The following is a 24,693-nucleotide window of genomic DNA, read 5'->3' as shown; positions in this document are numbered from 1 at the left end:
CGACTTACACTGAACTGTTATTATACTACAACACAAAATACTTAGTATTTTGTTCTTTTCTTGTTGAATCCTGCGTTTATTTACTTAAAAATCATTAAATTACGTTTGTCGACTTTACAAGTATGAGAGCAATAAAGCTGTACATCTCTCATTTGGCTGTTTAAAAACTTCTCCTAGGACTTCAACACTTTATTAAATTATATTGCTTATTTAAATACATTGTTTACTACAAATAAATTTTACATCTCGAATTGTTACCATTAAGGATGTAATGGAACATATAGCCATGATATATTAAATAAAAGTATTAAGTTACTGAAAAAATATATATTTAATTCAAGAAACATTTAAATCGTCACGTTCTTGTAACGAACAAGATGGTGGCAAAAATTATGGTCTATAATTCAAAATAGAATTAATCATTTATTAAAACAAACGTCTTTTTATCATTCTTCGTGAATTATGACATTTCTCATTATCATCAAAAATTACTCTCAACCGCATTGCAATTACTTAATCAATTTTCAAGTTCCTAATCTTCGATAGTTATAATGAGATAGTTATTTTAGCTGTAAAATATGATAAGACATTATATATAAAAATAATATATAGATGTTTTAATATCAGTGCACCAAGAGACAGATTGGTTAATAGTTGTGATTCTGTAGTTATGGTTGTGTTAAAAATTTTATTTTTGTTCCTGCCTCTACTGCTCGGTAAGCGAATTGAAAAGAGATTGCTTTTGAATATTTCAAAGAAACTTTTTAGTTACAATTAAAATATTACAAAATATATCTATATTTTGTTTCAGTAAATGCTCAGGGCGGTGGAAGATTTAGTTTTCCCAGTCGATTTGATTTTCGAAGGCCCATAGTAAGACCATGGGCGAGACCTAGTGTATCTGCTGCACCAGATACTCCAAAGCCCACAGAAAGAAGTTCACCTACTGAAAAGAGTATAACCACTGAAAAACCTTTAGAACCTATTCCAACAACGAAAGCTGTTTCAAGTACAATTTCTCCAATTGTCATACCCAAAACTGTTAGGCCATCCTTGACAAGAATGCCACCACGTGGACGTTTTGGGCCACAGCCTGTATTTGGGCCCAAACCTGGCTCTGTAGTGACGAATTCTCCAATCGATACATCGACAGGGGCCTTGGAAATAGTTACCCCGATGAAAATTTTTCCAGAATATTATCCAGTCCTATCAACAACGGAATCGAATATACTATCAACGAGATCACCGTTTGTTCCTAATCGTATAACAAGTAACAGTCACCAAAATTTTGATCCCAGATCTCAAAATTCTCTATTCATGTCTCATAATGCAAACGAAGATGATAAAACTGCTGAATATCAAACCGAAAAAGCATACAGTGTAGTCTCGAAAACAACATCAGAATTACCCTTATCTACTCAACAACCTTTAAAGGCCATGGAAAATTCTGTAAATAATAACCCAAATGTTTTGTCACCCTTAATAGCAACAGTATCCGAGACGGAAAAAATAGCTACAACTTCAAAACCATCATTACTAGAAGAAACTACAAAATATGAACACCCTTCAAGTTTAAATCCAGACTGGTATACTAAATCCTACGTATCTAAACCTACAACAACAGTTCCATCGACTCCCAAAATAATTATTGTACCAGCAATTACAGTAACGTCAAATGCTCCACTTGATGAGGAGCACAACAATGAATTTTCAAATTTCAACATAAGAGATCGAGTGCCACCTTACACATCCCACGCCTTAAATGTACGGATACCTGAGAATCGACGAGATTTCCCTACTAGTTCAAAATTTCCCTCAAAGGAAATTATAATAACAGCAGCAACTTCAGAAAAACCACCATCTACAACAGATATAAAAGAATACCAAGGCAAAGAACCTTCTACAAACGAACCGTTAATTAAAGTAGAAGAATCTCCATTTAAGATAGTATCAACAACTGAAGGCTCCCCGGCGAAGACTAATGTTTATAAATTATCAACTAACGGTATTAACAGCTACAAAGATAATTATTATGAGCAAACAACATTTGTACCTAAAATTATCTCCACATCAACAAAAGAACCAAAAGAATATGCAATACCTATAAGTACATCAGGCCCACTTATTGGCGTGCAAAAAATGGATGATGACAGAGGCTTCACTCCAAAGAATCCGGAAAAATGGGTAATGGAAAATTACGATAAAACTAAAACCCCAGCGGACTCTTATAAATCCGACACACCCATTTACCCTATATATTCAAATAATAATGAAGCAAATTACGACGAACTACAACGATCTATAACAAATGCACCAACTATTATAAATAATCCCACAACAATACCTAAAAAATATACTATACCGACAACATCTAAACCATGGATTATTGATGATAACAAGAAATACGTTTTGACCACAGAAACTCCAATTGAATATACTAGTCAGTATGAAATAACAACAGAACCAACGTATAAATTAGATACCTATTCCACTCGTTCTGTTTATCTAAACAATAATGAAGAGAATTACTTTAAAGAAAATGAGAAACCAGAGGTCACTAATAAGACAATTCAACGCAATCATATAATAGGGCGTGGTATCATAAAACCGGTACGCCACCAACTGAACCACCAAAGGCGACTATAATACAGCTCTCGAATAACAACCGGTACAGTAAAACGACGACTGCACCTAAGCCATCAGTTCGTTATACCACGCCCCAACCAAGGAATTCCTACGTAGAAAAAGTGTATGACATAGGTAACTTTAAATGTAAGGACGATGGATTCTATGCAATAACAAATCAATGTGACGACTTCATCGAATGCAAGGTATAAAATTTTCAAAATAATTTCAGCTTCTCACATACTGTTGGACTTTTATTCATTATTTTTTCTTACAGTCTGGAGTCCCTATTCAAAACTCTTGCCCTGATGGACTTCATTTCAATCCGGCAGCTAAACACTCGGAATTTCCATGTTCCTACCCTTCAGAGGTTAAGTGCGAGAACCAAGCTGCCAGTCGTACGTATATCTTTTTAAACATTTTCATTAAACGTGTAGACTTTTAATAATGGTGTGATATTTTTTTACTTTACAGATAAGGCTCAACCAACTTCCGAATGTCCGCGTCGCTATGGCTACTTTTCTCTGCCGAGTGGTGGCTGTGACAAGTACATTATGTGTCAAGAAGGCCTGGCCACAGTGATGTCTTGTCCGCCAGGACTCGCCTTTAACATAGGCACAAGTAGTTGTGATTGGCCTTCAAATGTTCCCGACTGTGTGCCTGATGGTGAGTATTCAGTAAACACCATCTTTTTTGAAACTTTTATTTCAAAATCCAAAAATATAATTGACCGTTTTTGGTCTAAGAATTCAAATCTAATTACTCTAACAATATTTAAAACTGGTCTTGACTTCTAGTAATGTGGGTATTAAACAATAAATCTTTTGAGTACCTACAAACAATAGTGCGTAAAGAATTCTATTTTCAGTTTTTGAAGGATTTATCTGCCCAGCGCCAGAGCTTGATGAAGACAGTAATCCTGTCCGCAGCATTTACAAATATAGGTAATTATTATTCACGTTTTTTTTATTTGCTTTTTGAACGAATTAAAAAACTTTTATAGCCATAATTAATTATATTTGGATATCCTTTATTTTCAAAGAAAAATATTATTTTACAACGTTCGTGCACTTGAAGTGGCTAAGGATACAAATAGTTATAGATTATGTTGTTAGTTAAATACTATAAAATATTTTTCAGATACAAAAAGAGTTGCAAAAAATATATTGCGTGTCAAAAAGGACATCCTCGATTACTTAGCTGCGATTACGGACTTTCTTTTGATGAAAACAACGAAAGCTGCGTGGACGAGAGTCGAATTCTTGACTGTACATATTGAAGAACTTGGGACGTTCTTTAGCTTTATTAAAAGTATTGTAAAAGTAAACTTATTTATAGGTTATGTTGTGACTATTACAGTTTGTCACATTCCATTGTCAAAGATATTTTTTATTTCGAGCCATTTCTTATGTGACACTTTTATTACGTACTATACATAAACATGAAATAAACACCAAGGTATTCAATACTCCATAAGAATAAATTTTGGATTGTAGAAAAATGTGTAATCATTTGTAAAACCTTAAAAATTAGGTGATCATAAAACATTTTTATTTTTTTTAATTTATGCAAGTATAAAAGCAAACTAGTACACTGTCGTAATGTAAAATGCAGAAAATAATCAATCTACATAAGCGTTTTCAACTGCTAAAACTAGTAATAATTTTTGAATTAAGTATAACTTATAAACATTTCACTTTAAAACTCCCGCTTCAATTTAGAATAAATATAGACTAATTATAGACAATTTATGTAACGTTTTTATGCATGGAAAGCTTTTAAAATATTTATTTTTTGTTTTTACTTAAAAAAATAATATGAAAGAAAAATATAATTCTTAAAGAAATAATATTGATTTTTGTATTTTCTATGTAAAAAAGTTTACCTGCAAGACGATTTCGTAACTTTTGCAGCATGACACTCATTGGTCAAATTGTCATAGCCTTGCTGTAATCATATTTCCGACCAATAATGTGTCATGTTTCTTACATTGACTTTTTTAAATTTAATAATATCCAATAAAGAAGCTTCCCTAACATTTATACGAAAGAAAAACACATTTATTTTTCTGCGAAAGTAGCGCGGTTTTATTATAACTTTAAATTCAAATTTTGAAGTTGTCGTAAGTTATGTCTTACTACTGAATAATAGTTAAAATAAATAGTGGTCCAACTGGAATGGTTAAAGATTGTTTACCACGTCTTCTCGTATGTTATTAAAGTTTTTCATGTGAAGGCAAGCAAAGACAGCGGGATGTTCCTTTAGCGCAGCCCTGCCGAGCGCCAACGTCGCCCCAGTTGACTCGAATCGAACGATTGCGTAGTCGCGCAAGGACCCCTGGGCTCTAAAGCTATTGTTCGTAATTTTAATATGGCGTTAATAAAACAATTTTGAAATGTTCCAAACAAAGAAGAAACGTTTAAATTAATGCCATACGTCTAGAAAACATAAATAATAGTGAAGGGAAGAAGCGATACAACTGAATTTGTTGTCATAATAAAACGCTCAAAATGGATGATTCATTTATCATGGCTAATTTTCATGAGTTATGTCGCCTCTGTTTACGCAAAAGTGAATTCACAATATCAATTTTTGGAGCTGTTCCTGACAATGAAGAAAATATATCTCTAACCTCGAAAATTGCTGAATGTCTCGAGCTGCAGGTTCCTTGTTTATATCAATAACTGTATTTTTGTCATCCTTGTTAGTTATCGTAATAGAATATATTTTCTATGTTACAGATGGATCCCAATGATGGTCTCCCTACTAGGATCTGCTACAAATGCTTGTTTAAGGTTAATAAATGCTCCAAATTTAGATTACAGTGTATTCAGAGTGAGGCCAGATTAAGACAAATAACGAATCGTGTGAATGAGTTAGATAATTCAAACTCATCAGAATTAAGTAATTATAATTTTAACAATACCCCAGAAACATTAAAACCAAAGGCTGAAGATTATATTGTTGAAGATAGTGTCGTGATGGTAGTAGACCCTAGCTTAGACTATGATTCTTCAGAAGAATCTGAGTATATAGATCAGACAGAAACGGAGACTTGTGAAAGAGATAACACACCTGACGGAGAAACAGCTTCGGAATCCTTTTATAAAAATGTATTTATGTGTCAATATTGTGATCAAGCATTTGTGTCTCAAGAAAAGTGCAAAGAACACGAGCAAAGTTTCCATGACCCAAATCTTCCTTATAAATGTGTGGAGTGCAGTCTAGTATTTTCGGAACGCAGTCAATTTGTTGCACACACTAGGCAAGTCCATGGTAATGATAAACCCTATCATTGCCCGGAATGTGACAAATGTTTTGGTAGACGCTCTGATTTAAGGAAACATTCTATAGTTCATACTGGTATAAGACCTTTTCAATGCCATTATTGTCTTAAGAGCTTCTCGAGGAATACAAACTTAAGTAAACATTTAAGAATACATGCAGGACATAAGCCTCATGTATGTCCTTTATGTCCACGAAGCTTTGTAGCAAAAGGTGATTTACAGAGACATGTACTAGTTCACTCGGGTGTTAAACCTTATGCATGTAGGAAGTGTCCACTCACATTTGGACGAAGAGATAAGCTGATAAAGCATGAAGTCCGTCATGGACCTGTAAGTCCAGAAAATAAAGAATATGAAAATGATGATGCTCATGACATGGTTGTTAATGTAAACCCTTTTAGTAATTTAATGACATCCCCACCTCAGCACAATATTGAAAACACGAATGAATATGATTTGCCAAGGGTTCCCGACCATATTGCTGGTGATAATACTTTTTTAAATCAAATTCAAAAGAATCCATCCACTTCTAGCAAACCTCAAACAAATTCACCACCTAAACCGAAAATGGCATCACCAAATAAAAATAAACCTAAGAATATAAAATGTCATCAGTGTCCAAAGAGGTTCTCCTCGTTAGATGCATACAAAACTCATGTGTCCATAGCACATATTGGATCTAGGATATTTCAGTGTAAGATATGCTTCAAAAAATTCCCTAGAAAAAGAGAATTTGATCGCCATGTAGCTTCTCATTCTGGTATGAAACCATTTAGTTGCAGTCAATGTGATAAAAAGTTTACGAGGAAAGATAAACTTAACAAGCATGAACAAACTCATGAATGTCTGGTTGTGAATATGCCTTGCATAGAATGTGGAGCAACATTTGAGAAAAAACCTGACCTAGTTGCACACATTAAGTCCCACTTTCCAGAAAATTATGATAACAAAATCCTTAATACTGAAATTAAGAAGGAAAATGTACCCGACTTCCCTTTGGACAATTTTTATGACTTGGAAACCTGAAAATATACTAGACGTTGTAATAATCACTTGATGGTTTCTAAAATATATCAGCATCCAAATAAATTATTTATTAATCAGTATTTCTAATAATATAATTGTTGAATAGTTACATGTTTAAACGTCTCCAGTTAATGTACTTAGATAATTTAGAATTGAAACGCTGGGTTTTATTTAATATTTAAATCTAGTTAGTTATCATGCTCTCTTACTATTGTTGATTGCATATATATGAATCTGAGATTTTGTTGTTAAAAAGGATTTATCATGTTTAAATTCAATTGCACAAATCAATACTTGTTTTGTATGCTAAGAAAAATTTACTGTGAATAAATAAATGTTCATATTATTTTAGTATATCCTTTACTGTTACCAAATATTTTATAATAAAATGTTTATGAATACCATGGAAATGTTTAAAAGCAATATAACAACACTGTGATGTGTCTCAAATAAAACAAATGTAAGCATAATTTAATATTTTCATTTAATCTAACCGGCCAAGGGGTTTGCATGTATTGTAATTGATGTTATCCTTGCCTCGGATAATGGTTTAAATGTCTTTGGGTTAACTGGCATTTTTTCTAAATCATCCAATGCTTCGAAACCATCAATGACTCTGTGGAACATGTTTTTCATTAACATTATGTTAATGTTTATTACAGAAAATTCAACAATACTAATTATTTAGTAAAACTGAGATATAGGTGTTCAAATATGACCAGAAATATTAGATATTATTAATCATACAATTATCAATGTGCAGCATACCTTCCGAACAATGTATATTTAAGATCAAGATGGGGTTGCTCACTATATGTGAAGAAAAATTGACTTCCATTTGTGTTTGGCCCATTATTAGCCATACTAACCATTCCTCTTGCATTGTGCTGAAAGTAAGTTATATATTTATATATAAAGTCATATTTACCTTAAACGAATTTTAGCATAAGCTAAACAAACCTTTAACTCCTCTTTGAATTCATCATCAAACTTTTTGCCCCAAATTGATGTACCTCCTTTACCAGTTCCTGTAGGATCTCCAGTTTGTACTATAAAACCCTTTAAGTATTTTAATAATAGTCATGAGTCATCGTAGTCTAAGCTTAAAAAACATTATTAACAAGTTTAAAGTACCTTAATATTTCTGTGAAAAAGACACCCGTTGTAGTAATCACTAGCACATAAAGCCAAGAAGTTTTCACATGCTTTAGGACATTGTTCACAAAATAGCTCAATCTTTATGTCTCCAATATCTGTGTGTAAAGTTACAGACATCCTAAATTTGTCCAACTTGTTCCGGCTATAAATATTAAATTAATTTGTAAAGAATAATGTGACAATGTTTAGACTCTTCGAATTTGTTTATCACATGTGTCATACGTGACGTTACATTGTTTCAATTGGATTTAAGGACAATGTCATTTATGAGCTGTCAAAAATAACTTTATCTCAGGCCATAGTATAAATAATTATTTCTAATACGTTTGAAATCCCTAAATTAATTTAACCCCTAAATTAAACAATATTAATTGAAAGTAGATTAAACAGTACAATTGAATATTAAGAATTACTTTTTTGAAGGATTTTAAGTAAATGTCGGATTTTTTTTAGAAGTTTATGTCCTCAAAAGTTTATTATGGGTTTATGAAAATGTGAGGCAAATTTATTTAAAATTTTGAGAAATTACTCGATTGAGGGTATTATAATTTAGTCTCAAGAATAATTTCATTAGACAATAGGATTAATATAATATCAATTGTAGACATTTTAAGTCAAATCTCCGTTTCAGAGAACGAAGTAAACAATAAACAAAATGTTTTACGATCGGCTGCCATAAGCAATTGGTTTTAGACATTCTATTCTTTGATCTTTCACTTATTATTTATTTTATAATATGGCCTTCATCCGTACAAAGACGTGCACAATATATTCTGCCAGATCTTTCACTTTATTAGTACTTTACGACTGACGTTAATGTGTCTTTCAATGTGAAAAATGGACGAAATTTTAATGCGATGTAAAAAAAACACTTTCAACATCACTTTCTAGGCTCTTTAATTTATACTTTGTTACTATAGCGTTACTTGAAGCTGTTTGTACAAAATATTACTTATTTTGTAATCGAAATAAAACAAAATAACAAGTAAAATTACATTTTATACAATAACATACTGCACTGTTCATTTCATATAAAGTTAACATATATATAACAAAAATATTTAAGAAGTGTTTTACTACGAAACCAAATGATTCTAAACTAAATAAAACAAGCCAAACCATAATTGGTTCGACAAAAACTATGTTCTGACTTTTATTTGCGCAGGAATAATAACAATTCCTAACATATAATAGCATTACTATTTGGATTTGAGCCGATTTACAGTCTATGCAGGCCTAAGAATAAGTTAAAAACTAATAACCACTGAGATAGAACTCGACTATTCGCTACCACCAGCTCTTTCATTTTGTCCAGCATGAGGTTCGTGTGTGTTTTCATCCATGCCCATTTCTCCATAATTACCAAGCATCCTTTGTCCTTTTGGATCAAATGGAGACTTTACGTGAAGGTTGGCTTTGTACCTCTTTCCCATAACTTCAATTTCGTATTCACCATCCTGTAAGTAATTTTTAGTGACAATGAACCATTATTGGTAACGTAGCCTACACCAATGGATTTGTCAAGGAAGAAGCCATAATCTCCTCTTCGAAGGTGGCCGACAGGCTCTCCATTTCTGTATATAGCTTCTTGCCCAAATAATGCGACCTAAAAATTAGAATAAATATATAATAAATTTAAAGAATATTAATATTATTCGAAAGTAAAAAATTTGCTTAGAACATTGGTAAACTTACCTTATCGTCGAGGGTGAAGAAGGCATATTTCTTTGTTACTCCATTTTGCCTAGCCCTGGTTACGCTTTCGTTGCCAATGTACTCCCCATCCTTGCGACATGCAAATGACAGGTTTGCTTCTACCGGATTATCATCGGTTCTCAGATCAGCATTCCAAAGATGGAAACCTAGAAATTATAAACATTTTGAAATTAATATTAATTTGTACCTAGGAATGTAAATTTAAAATTGCAAAGAAATAATCGAGTTCTCGTTCACCTTTTTCAGTACTTAAAGATGTAAGTGATCTCCAGCCAGCGTTTTTCAGTCCGCTGTTCTGAGTTAAAGCTTTATAGACTTGAACTGCGTGCGAGGAAGGCACATGAAGCTCCCAGCCGAGCTCGCCTGTCCAAGACACTCTTAAAGCACGACAAGTGTAGGCCTTATTGTCAGGAGAGTGGGGCCCTTTGGATACCTTGATGCTGCGATGTGAGTACAACGGGAAAGCATCATTTGATAGACCCGCGCTTGTGTATCCCTGCAGTATGCGCTGGCTGTTAAATATTAAAAATATTATTCTTCGTCTGATTTAATTGTATAACAATTACTATTTTATATATGAAATAAATAAGTTATATATAAATGCACGAAATCATATTTGTATTATTACAAGGTATCTGTGTTTTTTTTCTTATTTTACCAAACGTTTATTACCTGTTAGGACCATTAATGGCTAGAATGCAAAGCTGTTTGCTAACGTCAGTGAGATTGGCGCGAAGTTTGTGTTTGTAAATAATGTGACGGATGATAGACGCTGTGTGATTCGCACTGAAGCCGCTTGTCACCACGTAGTAACCACGACCCTGTGTAATGTGTTTAAAAATGTTGTTACTTACCAAGATTAGTCACAACTGGATTCCTAAACTTATTAACATTTTTGTAATCCATTAATTCATAGCTAATCTTTGATATACTCGCTACTCTTGCAAACATAACAAAGAAAAAAATACATGTCAATCTAATACAGTGTACTGACTACTGACTAAGCCATACTCAGGCTTTATTTGTGTATGATCCTTACGATTTTTAAGTTCTAAATATTAAAATTATTAAAAGAGTGAAATAAAATTAGTATTATATGTAATATTAAGCTGAGTTCTAGCAACTTTGTGGATTGTGAGTGAAATTTTATATTCTCTCTATACTGTAGTCTATAATAAATTGGTACACGTAAATATAAATTGGGACACGTAAATATAAATTGGGACACGTAAATATAAATTGGGACACGTAAACATAAATTGGGACACGTAAAGTCTATAGGGACACGTACTTTGAATATCGGTTCATGTAGCTGCCCACTTCCTCCATCAAGGACGCTGACAGTCAAATCTGCCTCCACTCCACCTTTCTCATTGAGTATAAGAGTATAAACAACACTGAAATATTATGATTTAAAATTATAAAAGTACAATTCTTAATTACAATTACTCAAAAAAACAAATAAGTGTTAACTATCTTATAACAAATATATTTTTTTTATAATTTTTAAAATCAAATTTTTGCTATTAAAAAACTTATATACGTGATATAAAATCATTATGTGTTTTACCCATCATGTTTCTTGCTCAAGTCAGCGGTAAAAGCTAGTTCAGCAGTTCTCTGAGCATCAGGTCCTGTTAAGTAAAACTTTCCGTAGTAAGACATATTGAATAAAGCCGCAGCATTCCTACACGCCAACGCTTCCGACCCGATCTACAACAATGTATAAGCGACGTTGTAAAAAAATATTAGTTAAAATAACTTTGGTCTAATAAAAATTTAGTTATACTTACGATATCATGATGTTTTGAAAATCCGAACGTATAATCTCCTCTAAGAAGATCTTCATATCTTTGATCCAAATTACGAGGGTAGTCATTCACGCCACCCCAGTCATATTGTTGGACCCTGATCTAAAATTCATTTAACTTCGAGTTTACAGATGAAAAAGAGATGTAATATAAAATAATTAATTTATACTTAATTAATAAATTGAACTAACAAGATTATTATATTAAACCTCACGAATAGAACTTCTATACAGACTCCATAGTCCATGTCTAGACAGTATGAGCTAACATCAATTTGGTTAGTTTGCAAATACTCCATTGACATGTGTTATAAAAACCTTTTTCGTAAGATTTAACGAAGCCCTTATAACTGTGGATGTATTTTTTGAGTTTCACTCAAATACTTATATTATAGTATCCTGTATGATTTAATTTATTTAAATTTTATAATGTATGCTAACCTTTTCCCCGGGTACAAAGAACCCTGGACGTTCCCAGCCGGCTCTCGCCTGCATCACAGCGCCATCATCTATCAGCTCCTGATGAAGAGCGTCATGACTCGCATCTCTACCAGCGAGGGGTTCGTCGTTCAGGAACACGATACTGTAGTTCTTAACATACGCCTCGTGACTGCTCTCACGGACCCAGTGCGGTCGTGCTAGTTGGCCGGACGTAAAACGAGCAATGTCGAATGTAAACATGTTGTAGTGTGGCCTAAAACGAATCTCTTATTAAAATTTCTTAAACATTAATTTTTTTATGAAGCTAAATGTTGTTGAGTGTGTCATGTTTTTTGTCCGTGGTTAAAAACAAATCATTCTCTAAATATAAAAGTATATATATATAGGTATTCGTCTTTTGAAAATTAGTATAAAAATAAAGGAATGAATCTTTTTAATCAACTCTAGTGGGACATTTAATCTAACTTCCAAACGCTTATTTCATTAAGAAATCCAGTACTATTAGTAGGTATTAAGTATATAATTTTATAACTAACAATAAGAGGTATTTAAAAAATGGAACGCAACCATGTAGCATATTAAAAATCTAGTAAATAGTATCATTTGTTACCGCTAATAATACTAGTAGATATATTTGTATTTACTCATTACGTTAACGAACCGTTTGACAGTGGGAAAGTAGCTGATTGTAAGTATACACATTTCAAAAATTAATGATCTAATTAAATTGAATCGGTCAACTATTTTATTCAGTTAAAAACTTAACGGGCAATTAATAATGATGCCGCAAACCGCAAAATGTTTTTTTTTTTTGATAAGATATAAAATTATTATTTAACAATAATAGATGTCAAACACGTCTTAATCAATGTTTTTGTTTTACTTGTTTATGTTGTCAGTATAAAAATAGTTTAATTAATATGCTTTACCAAAATTTGATAAAATGTATAATACCTTCCACTAATGATCCATTCAGCTAATTGTATGGCTGTCCCAGCAGAAAACATCATGCCGGAGGAATTGTATCCACAGTTATGGTACAAACCTAAAATGAAACAAATAATAAATTTACTTATTATATATATATACTTGTATTAAGCAAAATGTTAAGACGTAAAAATTTGTTTATTTTATTATTATTTTTTTTTTTTATAAAACTAATTTACGCATCAAATAGCCAAAAAAATAACATAAATTCCTAGTCTGAATGCAATATGGATTCATTATTGAAAAGTTGTTAAGAGAAAAAATCTATGTATAAACATCACTGGTACTCAGTAAGCGAAAACGATGAATTAACAGGATCTCACCAAAAACATTGCAATCTTCTCCCATTAGCGGCTTGTGGTCGGGTGTAAATGACTCGGGACCACAAACTGTGCTTTTTATCCCTACTTTTCCGAGTTTCGGACAAAGTGACGTAGCACTGTTCATATGAACACTGAACACATCCCAGTCCAAATCGTATAAATGGAAGCTTTGACTATCTGCAACCTAAATCTTCGTTATTTTACGTCGCAACATGCTTAAAGTAATTAAATGACTTCATACTAAAAAAATCCTTTCAATTTCCAGGACATCCATAGTTCAAGATAAAAGGTTACCGAAATTATTAATACGAATTAATTTTGCGTGCTAAACAACGACAGCGGAATAGTTTTAGAAAGCTTTCAAATTCTAATATTTAACACATCGAACAAATCTCAAGTCAAAATATAAGTTTATAATGAAGTATAAACTGAAAGCTTCTCTTCAAAGAAAAAAATATAAAAGGATCAAATCAAGCTTACGAAAAAATCGTTGTCATTTCCACCAAATATTAACCTAAATTTTTACCAACCTGATCAAGCATTATTGGATTATTTTCATATCCACCAATATTACAGCTTTCGCCTTGTATTTTGAAATATAAATTGACATCATGGTCCCTAACGTTCGGGCAACCTCTGATTTCTGGGATGGCGTCGGATACTACGTAGGCGTGTTTAAATGGAATCAGTGGCAAAGATGGCACTCCAGCGAACCTTGCTATACGAGCACCCCATACACCTATAATATGTATGTGAAAAATATATGTAGGTAACAGCTGCACTTTTAAGCTTAGTCTTTATCTTAAAAACCTTCTGTGATATTATATTACACGATAAAGATAAAATAATCCTCTAGCATTTATTATTTTTTATCTTCTAAGAATACTTAACTACCGGCTAAACTTACCACCACAATTTACTACACACTTGGTCCTGATAAAACCCTTTTCTGTATGAACCCCGGTGACTTCTTTATGTCCGAGCAAGTTATGAGCGTAATGAATATCAATTACTGGACAATCTTCGTATATCTAATAGAAAAATATATTAAAAGAAAACGAAATAAAATGACAGTCAAAAGCTTTTTCAATTGAAACAAAATTAGCAAACCTTTCCACCATTCTTGGAGGCTGCTTTGACGAGGGCGTTACAAGCCATTGCGGGATCTATAGTGCCGTCGAGAGGTGAATAGAGTGCCATTTTAAATACTGATGGGTCCAAAAGTGGGAATAACTTCTGAGCTTCATTTGGATCAAGAATTTCGCTCGGTATACCCATTGCTTTCCCTAATGTGTGTAACCTTAAGTATTCTTCCGTTCGAAGCTAAAATATGTCATACGAAAACGATTCATAATTATTGTATCATGTATGAAACTTATGACTATTCTTTATATTTATTAATCTTACCTTGCTTCGCGATATAAACATGCCTCCATTATTGATCCATCCTGCATAATCTCCTGTCTCCTGCTCTAGTGAACTATAAACTTGTCTAGAATCTTGAAGCAATTTAATTTCCAAATCACTGGGTCGGAGAGACCATACCAGACCTAAGAATGATAAGTATGTAGGCAAGAGAATCTTCCACAAATAGCTCGGCAATAATTGCATGACGACATTATTATTTTAATTATTGTAAAAGTAATTATTAAAATCCTACCAGCCGTATGCCATGTTGTACCACTCGTCAATTTGTTCCTTTCCAAGAGAACAGCGTTGACTCCTCTTTTCGACAACTGATATAAAGTATTACAGCCCGCGATACCACCACCTACAATAGGCTTAGTGTAAATAACTTATATTTACTTCATTATTTTTAGTTATTAAAATTCCTTATTCTCGGTTTTTGCCACGACTTTGTCCCTAATACTTAGGAATTCTTGGTATGAAGAGTAACGTATTCCATTTTAATATTCGTAGGTACATACAAAATTTATCCAATCCGATGCATAGACATACAAAGGTTCAGATTTATAATATAACGACTACCATTTAACTACAAACAATTTGATTCCTTAACATTTCCCTTACCTATGACAACAATGTCGGCTGATGTAACAACTTCATTGCTGTAATACTTTCTTCCGTTTGTGCTTTTCAAGTAACTCGCCGCTTTCGTTCTTATACACCTATCTCTAATTACTTTAAACATGTTTGTATACCAAATTATTTTTTATGTTATGTCCCTCTTGGATACAGAGCGTATGTGAGTCGACTTTGCTTTTAGGAATCTTGCTATAAACACCGATACTGTATCGTTCGTTATCACGAACAAGTCAAAGTTCAAACGGTCATATTTATCAAAGGGTAAGTAAAAAAATTACGTCAATGTTTGCAAATAAAACGCCGGTTCCACTTCTAATACGTTTATTTTCATATTTACATTATTTTTTTTTGCCAAAACTATCTCTGATAAGCTTAAGATACACAAAGGGAACTAGCCTCTAGGAATTGTCGATAATACCAGTCGAAAATTATCATTCCCTAATACTGTTATTAGAAACGTGTTAATACAAGCAAATTAATTTTTCACACCACATTATTGAGAAAAATAAAATAGTTTCTAAAAACAAACGGAATATTTTTTTTCATTAAAACTCCTTTTTAATCTGTATAAACATTCTTTATAATTGTAAACAAGAAACAGTCTTTGCAATCATATATTGATTTTGTATATATAAAAAAATAACTTACACGACTTATAATTACACATTGAAAAATCATCTGTACAGACAAACAATACAATGACTAAATGCAACGTCTAAAATAATACTTAGTTGGAAATATTTTTTTGAGTTTACATATTTTTAGATTACACACATTTAAAAAAAAACTCAAATGTATATATTTATAACATTTTTTTATCATGGAGGCGTTTCCTTGTTCTATACATAATAACTATATTATTAAATAATAAAAAAACTGACGTCAGGATTCGCTTACGGCTTCTATTTAAAGTTGGAATCTACCTGGAACATAATATTTGAAACAATAAATTCTGAAGATCTAATAATAAAACCTTTCCTTAAGAGGGTACATTAAGAATATATATATATAATATTTTAATTTAAGTGGAATTTTATGTTAAAATATTGAACTAAAAGCCTCTCAAGGTCATACAGAGTAAGCTCTTAAAAAGACCAAACGTTGAGATAATCCTAGTTATGTTAGATTAGTGTCAATATTCAATTCTTTTTTTTATTTCGTCCTTTCGGACAGGATAAGATCTTAGACCATGCTGCCTATTCATTAACATTTTTTGTCTTCAATTATTTATTTTTTAATTTAAGATGTTGCCAGTTTTTTTTTTAATTAGGGATATAATACGAGTGAGTAAATACTTTAGTAATTAGCTAATAGGAAAAAACTAATAAGTTAGTGTTTTGTAAGTCTTGTGAATCAGTGATTAATATTTTTTAAAAAATACGAAATTAAATAATTAAAGTATATGTTTTTTGTATTAAATATTGTTATGATCCATACGGCTATCAAAGTGAGAGAGCTGGCAGAAAAAAATGATTTAAATTTCCTCAAAAGAATCCTTAGCAAGTTAAAAAAAAGCATTATTTTCTGTCTGCAGACAGTTAAAACGTATATCTATAAGAATTTTATTTTTGGGTATCATTTAACAGAGTAAAACAGTTCAAAATAATTAATCCAATATCTAATAAGACTATAAAAAAATATACAGAAGTTGAATCGAGAACGAGAAATAAAATTTAATCATACTTTAGTCAATTAAATACATTGTTTGGTCTGTCACTTCCTGATATTCGTGCTTATTAGAATGAAAAAAAAATTTAATAAACTAGAAGTGATTCAACAAATAAATATATCAAGACAAAATCTTAGACCGAACATTCAACAAAAAAATATATATTCTAGATCTAGAGGAAAAGTTTAGTAGAAAAAAATACCAGATTTAAATTCCTGATAACTAACAATGCTTAGTGGTCGTGTAACGTACATTGTGATATTCTTCTATAGAGTGTGGTCAAACGTGATGCGGGCTGGCGACCCTGGGCGGGGTCAGACCCAGGCGGTGTTGTCTGGCCGCGTGGTCCCCGGCCGCGGCCGCCGCCGCTGCCTCCAACTGAGCACGAAGCGCCACCAGCTCACGTGTACGTTGATATATCGGATCCTGAACAGTTCATATACATAGATTTTATCATATATCATAATCGAACATAAATGCGAGAAAATTTTATGCAACTTTCATATCATCTTGTATATACTTATAGTGAGGAGTATCTAAAAGTAGTCGTTAATAAATTTATAGAACGCTGTTAAATTCGTTCCAAAAAGACATTTTACAGATAGAATCACTCAAAATGTATTAATAAAAATTATTATATTGGTATATAGTTATATATAAAAAAAAATTATTAGAATTATATTAGTTATTAGGGGACTTCATATAACAGAGGCTAAATAATAATTATTAGATGTTTCGCCTCCGTATCATCGCTTCATATCAGATACGGCTAAACAGATTTGAGTGCAGTTTTCATAAATACACGCTTGACTCGGCAAAATTTAGAGTTTTTTTAGGAATTCACAAATAAAAATTGACATTTTTGAGAGATAGGAAGATATTTTTAATGCCGTAGTTAAAAGTACTGCGTGTTAATATTTTCACCTGCTGTCTCATAGTGGGGTTCCATCTGCAGTATAAAGCCTTCCAGAGCTTGATGATCCTCAGTGAGGCGACCGGTACCAGCACCATCTGTGGTCTCGTGTGTTGTGATGGTGGGGAGTTGGTGAACGATGATGGACCCCAGTACAATGGATTGAGGTACAAATTCTGCCTGCTGTTTATATATGACCAGAGTGACGTCGTTTTGGTTTTTAATTCTGAAAAAAAAAAACAGGATTGTTAGTTTGTCTAAAATTTTGTGAATTTGTGGCGAAGAATTACAAGTTCAGTGTGGTGGGTTCTATTGATCGTTGTAGTTACTTAATTATTTTTTAAATATGATCTTTGTTTGAGAATAATTATGAATTGACTCTTCTTTGAACAAATTTATAATGCATTATTTTTTGCGAGTAATTTTTTTACGCACAAACTATTCTAGTGTAGACTATTGCTAAAATACGAACAAATTTCGAGGGAGACCATACTCAAGTACTTAAAATCTCCCTATTAATCTTCTAAGTTACAGCAAAAAAAAAATTATGCACTATTCTCAGGAACTACAAGTAAAAAATAAGATTCGGACTAACGATATTACAAAAAAGACCAATGCCGTGGTGTAAGGGTACAAGTTATTTGAGACGAAACCTCTCATTATTCAATGGATTCACCGTGCGGGTGCAGAGTTCATCGCGTTGAAGGGAGAGAAGCTCCAACAGTGCCTGGGAAGTGCGACCCAGGTATAGGTTAAAAGGGCCCCTATCTTACGCGCGTTAAACGCACACCTCCACCGTCCAAGCTCCTCTCTCTACCTGACCAAATTTGAAACGAACCTACTAGGGCCTATCAACAAGTTTTAAATTTCGTATAATAGTTCCAACCAACGTCCGTTCTGGTCTAACGAAGTGATGATGCCAGAAAAAAAAGTTTCTGTCTAACCTTCCTTGACTCTCTCCCGTTCAGTATTAAATAGGAACGTGCCGAAGCGACACGAGTACAGGTGGTCAACCACCGTGATCAGCAGACGCTCGGTGAACTCGAAGGCTGTAGGGAACTGCTGCTGTAGCTGCCACACGCAGTCCACCCACTGCACGAACACGGGCGACCGGTCCGCGTCCGAGTGACGCTCGTCGCCGTGACCTATACGCTGAAGGATTCACATTAATCAAACCCCTTCATACGGAAACAGACATAATAGTTTAATACTGAATTGTCATGTAACATATGACTTAGTGCAGAGGAATGGCGAGAAAATTGGTTTAGAAAGTATGTACCTTATGAGGGTAGACATAACGTTGAAATACAAGGGAAGTGGAATATTCTCATATATTATATATATTATATATCTCACAGTTATATAACTATTATCAATACATATTATAGAACAAAGTCCCTCGCCACGTGTGTTTGTTCGCGATAAACGGAAAAACTACTGCACCGATTATCAAACAGTTATCACCACTCGATAGCGTGATTCTCGAGGAAGGTTTTAGTTTATAATTTGTTAAGTTTTTGTATCTACTTGTGTGTACATAAACGATATTTGTTGAAGATGTCGGGTAAACATGAGCCGCCTGAGAGCTTTTAACGAAAACGCTGCCTAAAGCCTTTGAGATTGTATAACAAAATAATATATCGTGAAATTGTGTATCTTATATAGGTCTACAGAAAAGTCAGCGGTGGCATATGTCTATACCTTAAGGATAACATACTACTACTAATCTTACAACTTATAAAAATCGGCATTCCTAAAGCGTTTATTGGAAAGCTATTTAAATAAATACGGCATTAAGTCTTATCAAAATAAATTACTTTTTAAATCATTTAAATCAGGCGTATCATTTGAAAGTTATCATTATATAAGTTTAGTAATTCTCAAAATTAAATAGGCTATTTTATATTTTTTCTAAAGTGCTCTTGCGAAGCCGGGGCTGGTACCTAGTTATTTATATTTTATAATAAACATTTTTGTGCGAGTATGTTTGTAACTCAAATACGATATAACTTATAACAACACCGATTTGAATGAATTCCATATACGAAGGAGTAAACTACAATAGTTGACCGACTTCAAAAAAGGAGAGGGTTGTAAATTCATGAAATTTTTTTTACGCTTACAAGTTGGAACTTATGTCCGAAAGACAGCCACTCCTTTTCTATAAGAACTTGGAAGCCTCGTAGGGTGCGATAGTATGGATCCAGCATAAGCATGGCCAGTGCTGTGAGCTGAGCTGTTCTGTCCCAGCCGTCCGAACAATGAACCAGTACTGATGTCTTATGATTCTCCACCTGGATTTAAAAATATTTAGAGACATAAATATCGCTATAAATAATACCTTATTTATTTATTGCCAATGTTTTTAATAGTTTTGTTAAAATTAAATTCATTAACATGACTATTCACACAAAATTCTGAATAAAATTTCATAGAATATAAGTTTTATTGTGTTATGATAATATTTTCCACGAATAACTCGGCCTATTTATAAATCCTTGGAATAACTCACAGTGAATTAGTGTTCCATTACTATAACTAAAACTTCCCATTACTCATACGAGGCTAGTTTACAAACAGACGTCATTATTGAATCATACAGTTATTAGTTACATTTAATAATATTAACGTGTCTTGATATTACTAACAAAACACTGGAATAATTAAAACGTATGTATATAAACCTGTTATATATATGTACATAGTACATACTGTATAAGGAATATTAAATATCAATTAAGTTTCAAAACACACATATATATATATAGAATACCTTATCTAAATAAATACCTTATCAACAATTCTGACAGCTCCAGCCAAAATGCATTTTATGTGCTTCAACCAACAGCTAGCCTCTATACCACTGAACCATCTGAAATACGAAAAAAAAATACACAAATATACACTTACATGTAAGCAAGCTTTTAGTTACAAAGACATAGAGGGAAGAAAAATTAAAAATTCTAGGAAGAATTTTGATTTAAAAAAACATAATACACTAATACAAAAAATAATATAGTGAACTTTGTGAGAAGTAGTTTTTTAATTTCTAAAAATTGGCGGAGGGTCCACACTTCATACAATAATTATATATCTACCAAAAATATCCATTACTGTTACAAGTAAACAGGACACTAGAAAGGATAGTTAAGATGTAGGCAAATATAATACATTAATAATATTTTACTTTGGGAACGAAATATATAAAAATATATAACATAAAACATATATTACCTCGTCTGATCTATTTGAGGGAAGCAAAGCTCTTTGAGTTTCCTCAAACTTTCCCTCATCACATGAATGTTGTGGATGTCAAGGAATACCAACTCTGCATTCTGATATGCATCTTCAGATTCATAGCTGTAATTATTACATATAGTAAATACTATTATAATATACAGTTTAAGCATATTTTACATAACATTAAATACATACATATATATATATATATATGTATTTAATGGTTTGGCGCTCATTTGGCAAAAATGTATACAGAAAATTCACCTTAACTTAAAAAATGTTTCAAACATTTACAGATAAAAAATATGTAATAATGCCATTAATTTATTTTAGTATTTTTAAGATTTCTTACATAATGTTAAAAATGTAAGTGTTTGTTTGAATCACGGCTCTAATAAGGGTTTATTAAAAATATATCCAAATACTGTAATTATATTTAAAAAAAAAGTTTTTGATCAAATTTTTATATGATTAAATATAGTACTATACTTATTCAGCTTAATGTTTTTTATATAGAATAAATTTGTTATCATTCCTTTTTTATTCTGTACACTCAGTTGAAATTTATAATACCCTAAATGAAATTCTGTAACAGAAGCATCAATACAAGATTTCCGTCTTAGCTTTTAGTAAGCTACAGGCAAATTTATATAATATACTTATATGTATGTCATTTACCCGCCGCCTTTAGCCTTGTTGGCGATAGCGTTAGCGCTGGGTCTTGCATCCATGATGAACAGCTTGTGAGCCTGAGCATTGGCGTCCATTATCAGTTGTATATAACGCTCGTCTTCACGGCTACGCTTACCGCTTACCTATAACATATTTACATGAAAATCAACTGACTATACTTATAAAAAAAGTAATTATAAGAAATCTTGATTTTTAATTCAAATATTAAAGAATAAGTTACTGAGTTTTTTTAACTATTGGATGTTCGAAATTAGATATATATTAAAGTTTAGGGAGAAAAGATAAATTTTGTCAATATAAAAAGTTTGTTCTGATTAGTTTAATAATATGATTTAAGTTTGCTGCTGTAAAATAATTAATATATCTGTATTTCGTTGTACATATATATATACAAGAATTTTCCATTTTATAAACATAGCAAAAATAGACTATATTTTAGAATAAGTTTTGTAAACTTTACAATAATAATATATACCATTACTTAATACAGATTTTGTATGATGTTCAATTTCCCTCTTTCATCATACTCACCCCAACTAAAGGTTGACTACATCTGGTTATGGTGGCCTGGGAGCTGGGATGTATCCATGCCAGAACTGGTATGCGACCCCTGGATCTGAACGCTGCCACAGACCTCAAAAGATCATCATTAGCAGCAGCGGGAACTGCCCACACTGACGGATAGCTATCACATATCTCATACTTGTCATTGATGCGTGTTATGCGCCACATATCATTGTTGACACCCTGAAAATATAAACATTCACTACTTTAAATATGAATAAAAGTCTCTATTAGAAACATTAGCTGGAATTATAACATATATCAAGTACATAAAAATAATATGTAAAAAATTAGGGTTAATAAAAGTTTAAGCTATCATGAGCTCTGCAAATAAAAACTATGTTATGAGTTGATCAATAACAAACAGCAGACACAAAAATATTAAAAATCGATAAGTATATATACAAATTTTACTTTTGTAAACTAGATACATGAAAAACATTACAACTATAAAACATATTGGTCTCTTGCGTGATTGAAAAGCAAACAGAAGGAGCTGTAGAAATTGACTCTGGTAAGGTAAAACTAGTTTCTACTCATTTATAATGGAATGCTACATAAGGACAATAAAACTACACTAGTTGATACACAATTCTTCCTAACCGTGTAAAATACATTATTATAAATAGTTTAAAACACTTATCATTTATTTACCATACGTCTGAGCTCAGCAATAGGTTCATAAACATTCCATCCATCTTCTGGAAAACTTTCTGAATAACTGAATGCGAACATCGGCAGCCTGTGTGACAATGGGAAGGCTAATTGTTGCAATTTCTCAAATATACCTCTCCGAGAATGATTCTCTTGTTTGTGAGCAAACCTCAGGTTGCGCATATCCTAAAATAAATTACAATTACAATATGTCAAACAAAGGTTTACAGAAGAGTAATGTAGCCTTCAGAAGGAGCTCATACTAGATATAAATAAAACATTATTATCCTATTAATTTATAAACCAACAAAAATCACTTATTGTCAGCATACCTTACAAAACACTTCAATGCCATATGAGTTTTCACCTTTTGATGATGCTCCGCCAACTTTTTCAATTCGGGAAACCTGATTAAATTAGTTTTATCTTTTAATGTATTTGTAATTATATCTTTTTTAGGATAACATGTTTGGATACTTACAACCCCAAGAGGAACACTTAAGGTAGTCTGAAAAGAAGTAGCTTCTGTAGGTCGAAAATGTATCTGATAGTTTGTTACTTTTAAAACACCTCGTGATGGCCCACTATATGGGCAAAGGTATGTAACATCTCTGGCAACACCCATAACCTTCTCTCCATCCAATAATTGTATATCTCCCAATACATGACTCTATAATAGAGTAAGTTCAAATAATATTACTAAATAGCAGACAATTTTTTTATATAACATAATTCGAGTTTATACAAGCCTTTTTAAATTCTAATTGCTCTTTATGACTTAAAATTCGATTCACAAATAAACAAATATGAATAGATTTGTGTTGACTCATTTTAACACGATTTAATAAGGATACTAAGTATAAGGCGTACTGTGAACAAAACTATAAGCTCAAAAACACTACAATAAATTTAAGTTTATGGAAGCAATATGAAAACAGTTATAATACTCAGTAGGCATAAATTAATCATTTTAGGAAACTTACGGAATCCTGTCCGTGTTTGGAATTCAATGAACTCGATTTAGAATCAGAATCCAGTGAATCGGAACTAGCATTCTTAGATAGTGGAAAATCAGAATTTAACAACTCTGAACTGTTATGTTTGTCCATTGTATTCCAATTAATACTCTTGATATCAAAATATATAGGTACATAAAATTCAACTGAGTATTTTTGTTTTGCAAAATAAATAATCAGTCCATGAAACTGCTAATAATCTATGACTCTAAATGTCAGATTTCTGATATGAAATTCTTTTGACAACCTGGTATTGTCGACATTTTAGGAGGGTTGCTATATTTAGATATTATGTACTACTTTTAAATTCTTTCCTTTAATACTAAAAAAATAAAAATTTAACATTCTTTACTCATCAATTTTCACTTCTTTACTTTATTTCATGATATTAAGGAATATGAAAGATTGCTTTTAAATGACGTCAAATGTTTTATCTTGCCTAATTCTATGGAAACATAAATAAACTAATTTGATCAATACTGTAATATCCTAATTTCCATAAGCTAAAGCTAAAAAATGAAATTT

The 24,693-nt window shown here is 32.1% G+C and overlaps 5 protein-coding genes across 6 annotated transcripts; 2 read left to right on the top strand and 3 right to left on the bottom strand.

Moving 5' to 3' along the window:
• Window positions 1-670: 670 nt before the first annotated feature.
• Window positions 671-4,091, top strand: LOC116771916 (mucin-2-like). Its single transcript, XM_061526817.1, has 7 exons — window positions 671-716; window positions 812-2,440; window positions 2,566-2,831; window positions 2,903-3,023; window positions 3,100-3,291; window positions 3,494-3,569; window positions 3,766-4,091. The coding sequence occupies exons 1-7, from the start codon at window positions 671-673 to the stop codon at window positions 3,902-3,904; spliced, it is 2,469 nt and encodes an 822-aa protein (XP_061382801.1). The 3' UTR covers window positions 3,905-4,091.
• Window positions 4,092-4,705: 614 nt separating this feature from the next.
• Window positions 4,706-7,284, top strand: LOC116767828 (zinc finger protein 383-like). The gene is made up of 2 exons (XM_032658322.2): window positions 4,706-5,288; window positions 5,367-7,284. The coding sequence occupies exons 1-2, from the start codon at window positions 5,136-5,138 to the stop codon at window positions 6,936-6,938; spliced, it is 1,725 nt and encodes a 574-aa protein (XP_032514213.2). The 5' UTR covers window positions 4,706-5,135; the 3' UTR covers window positions 6,939-7,284.
• Window positions 7,285-7,403: 119 nt separating this feature from the next.
• Window positions 7,404-8,336, bottom strand: LOC116765936 (peptidyl-prolyl cis-trans isomerase-like 3). Its single transcript, XM_032655590.2, has 4 exons — window positions 8,073-8,336; window positions 7,899-7,997; window positions 7,707-7,825; window positions 7,404-7,554 (listed from the first exon to the last, which is right to left on the bottom strand). The coding sequence occupies exons 1-4, from the start codon at window positions 8,211-8,213 to the stop codon at window positions 7,428-7,430; spliced, it is 486 nt and encodes a 161-aa protein (XP_032511481.1). The 5' UTR covers window positions 8,214-8,336; the 3' UTR covers window positions 7,404-7,427.
• Window positions 8,337-9,077: 741 nt separating this feature from the next.
• LOC116768072 (sarcosine dehydrogenase, mitochondrial) lies at window positions 9,078-15,614 on the bottom strand. Its single transcript, XM_032658699.2, is given in 17 exon segments — window positions 9,078-9,579; window positions 9,582-9,702; window positions 9,792-9,958; window positions 10,050-10,324; window positions 10,485-10,633; window positions 11,104-11,209; window positions 11,383-11,525; window positions 11,606-11,725; window positions 12,064-12,316; window positions 13,018-13,108; window positions 13,374-13,557; window positions 13,904-14,112; window positions 14,281-14,404; window positions 14,484-14,696; window positions 14,781-14,923; window positions 15,034-15,144; window positions 15,405-15,614. Coding segments are annotated over 17 exon segments (2,733 nt in total). The 5' UTR covers window positions 15,526-15,614; the 3' UTR covers window positions 9,078-9,376.
• A 109-nt stretch (window positions 15,615-15,723) lies between these two features.
• LOC116766907 (myotubularin-related protein 2) lies at window positions 15,724-24,394 on the bottom strand. 2 transcript variants are annotated; one of them, XM_061526905.1, is made up of 13 exons: window positions 24,136-24,394; window positions 23,634-23,822; window positions 23,485-23,559; window positions 23,153-23,338; window positions 22,466-22,681; window positions 21,920-22,056; window positions 21,236-21,361; window positions 20,792-20,873; window positions 20,125-20,295; window positions 18,946-19,153; window positions 18,013-18,227; window positions 17,341-17,514; window positions 15,724-16,338 (listed from the first exon to the last, which is right to left on the bottom strand). In XM_061526905.1, exons 1-12 carry the CDS (start codon window positions 24,259-24,261, stop codon window positions 17,368-17,370), a joined length of 1,878 nt encoding a protein of 625 aa, XP_061382889.1. In that variant the 5' UTR covers window positions 24,262-24,394; the 3' UTR covers window positions 15,724-16,338; window positions 17,341-17,367. The 2 variants fall into 2 exon arrangements, with proteins under 2 accessions (XP_061382889.1, XP_061382888.1); XM_061526904.1 differs by having other exon boundaries at window positions 15,724-16,342; window positions 24,136-24,393.
• Between the last annotated feature and the right edge of the window lie 299 nt (window positions 24,395-24,693).

The sequence above is a fragment of the Danaus plexippus genome (genome assembly GCF_018135715.1).
Source record: "Danaus plexippus chromosome 3 unlocalized genomic scaffold, MEX_DaPlex mxdp_30, whole genome shotgun sequence".
NCBI classification, from domain to species: Eukaryota; Metazoa; Arthropoda; class Insecta; order Lepidoptera; family Nymphalidae; genus Danaus; species Danaus plexippus.
This window is presented reverse-complemented; position numbering and strand designations above follow the sequence as displayed.

Coding starts and splice junctions, on each gene's coding strand:
- LOC116771916 (XM_061526817.1), top strand. CDS start 671: ATGGTTGTGTTAAAAATTTTATTTTTGTTCCTGCCTCTACTGCTCG. Junction 2,832..2,902: donor ACGACTTCATCGAATGCAAG/GTATAAAATTTT, acceptor TTTTTCTTACAG/TCTGGAGTCCCTATTCAAAA. Junction 3,570..3,765: donor CGCAGCATTTACAAATATAG/GTAATTATTATT, acceptor AATATTTTTCAG/ATACAAAAAGAGTTGCAAAA.
- LOC116767828 (XM_032658322.2), top strand. CDS start 5,136: ATGGATGATTCATTTATCATGGCTAATTTTCATGAGTTATGTCGCCTC. Junction 5,289..5,366: donor CTGAATGTCTCGAGCTGCAG/GTTCCTTGTTTA, acceptor TCTATGTTACAG/ATGGATCCCAATGATGGTCT.
- LOC116765936 (XM_032655590.2), bottom strand. CDS start 8,213: ATGTCTGTAACTTTACACACAGATATTGGAGACATAAAGATTGAGCTA. Junction 7,826..7,898: donor AATTCAAAGAGGAGTTAAAG/GTTTGTTTAGCT, acceptor ACTTACTTTCAG/CACAATGCAAGAGGAATGGT. Junction 7,555..7,706: donor AAATATACATTGTTCGGAAG/GTATGCTGCACA, acceptor CATGTTCCACAG/AGTCATTGATGGTTTCGAAG.
- LOC116766907 (XM_061526905.1), bottom strand. CDS start 24,261: ATGGACAAACATAACAGTTCAGAGTTGTTAAATTCTGATTTTCCACTA. Junction 21,362..21,919: donor AACAAGGCTAAAGGCGGCGG/GTAAATGACATA, acceptor TAATAATTACAG/CTATGAATCTGAAGATGCAT. Junction 18,228..18,945: donor ACGGGAGAGAGTCAAGGAAG/GTTAGACAGAAA, acceptor TTTTTTTTTCAG/AATTAAAAACCAAAACGACG.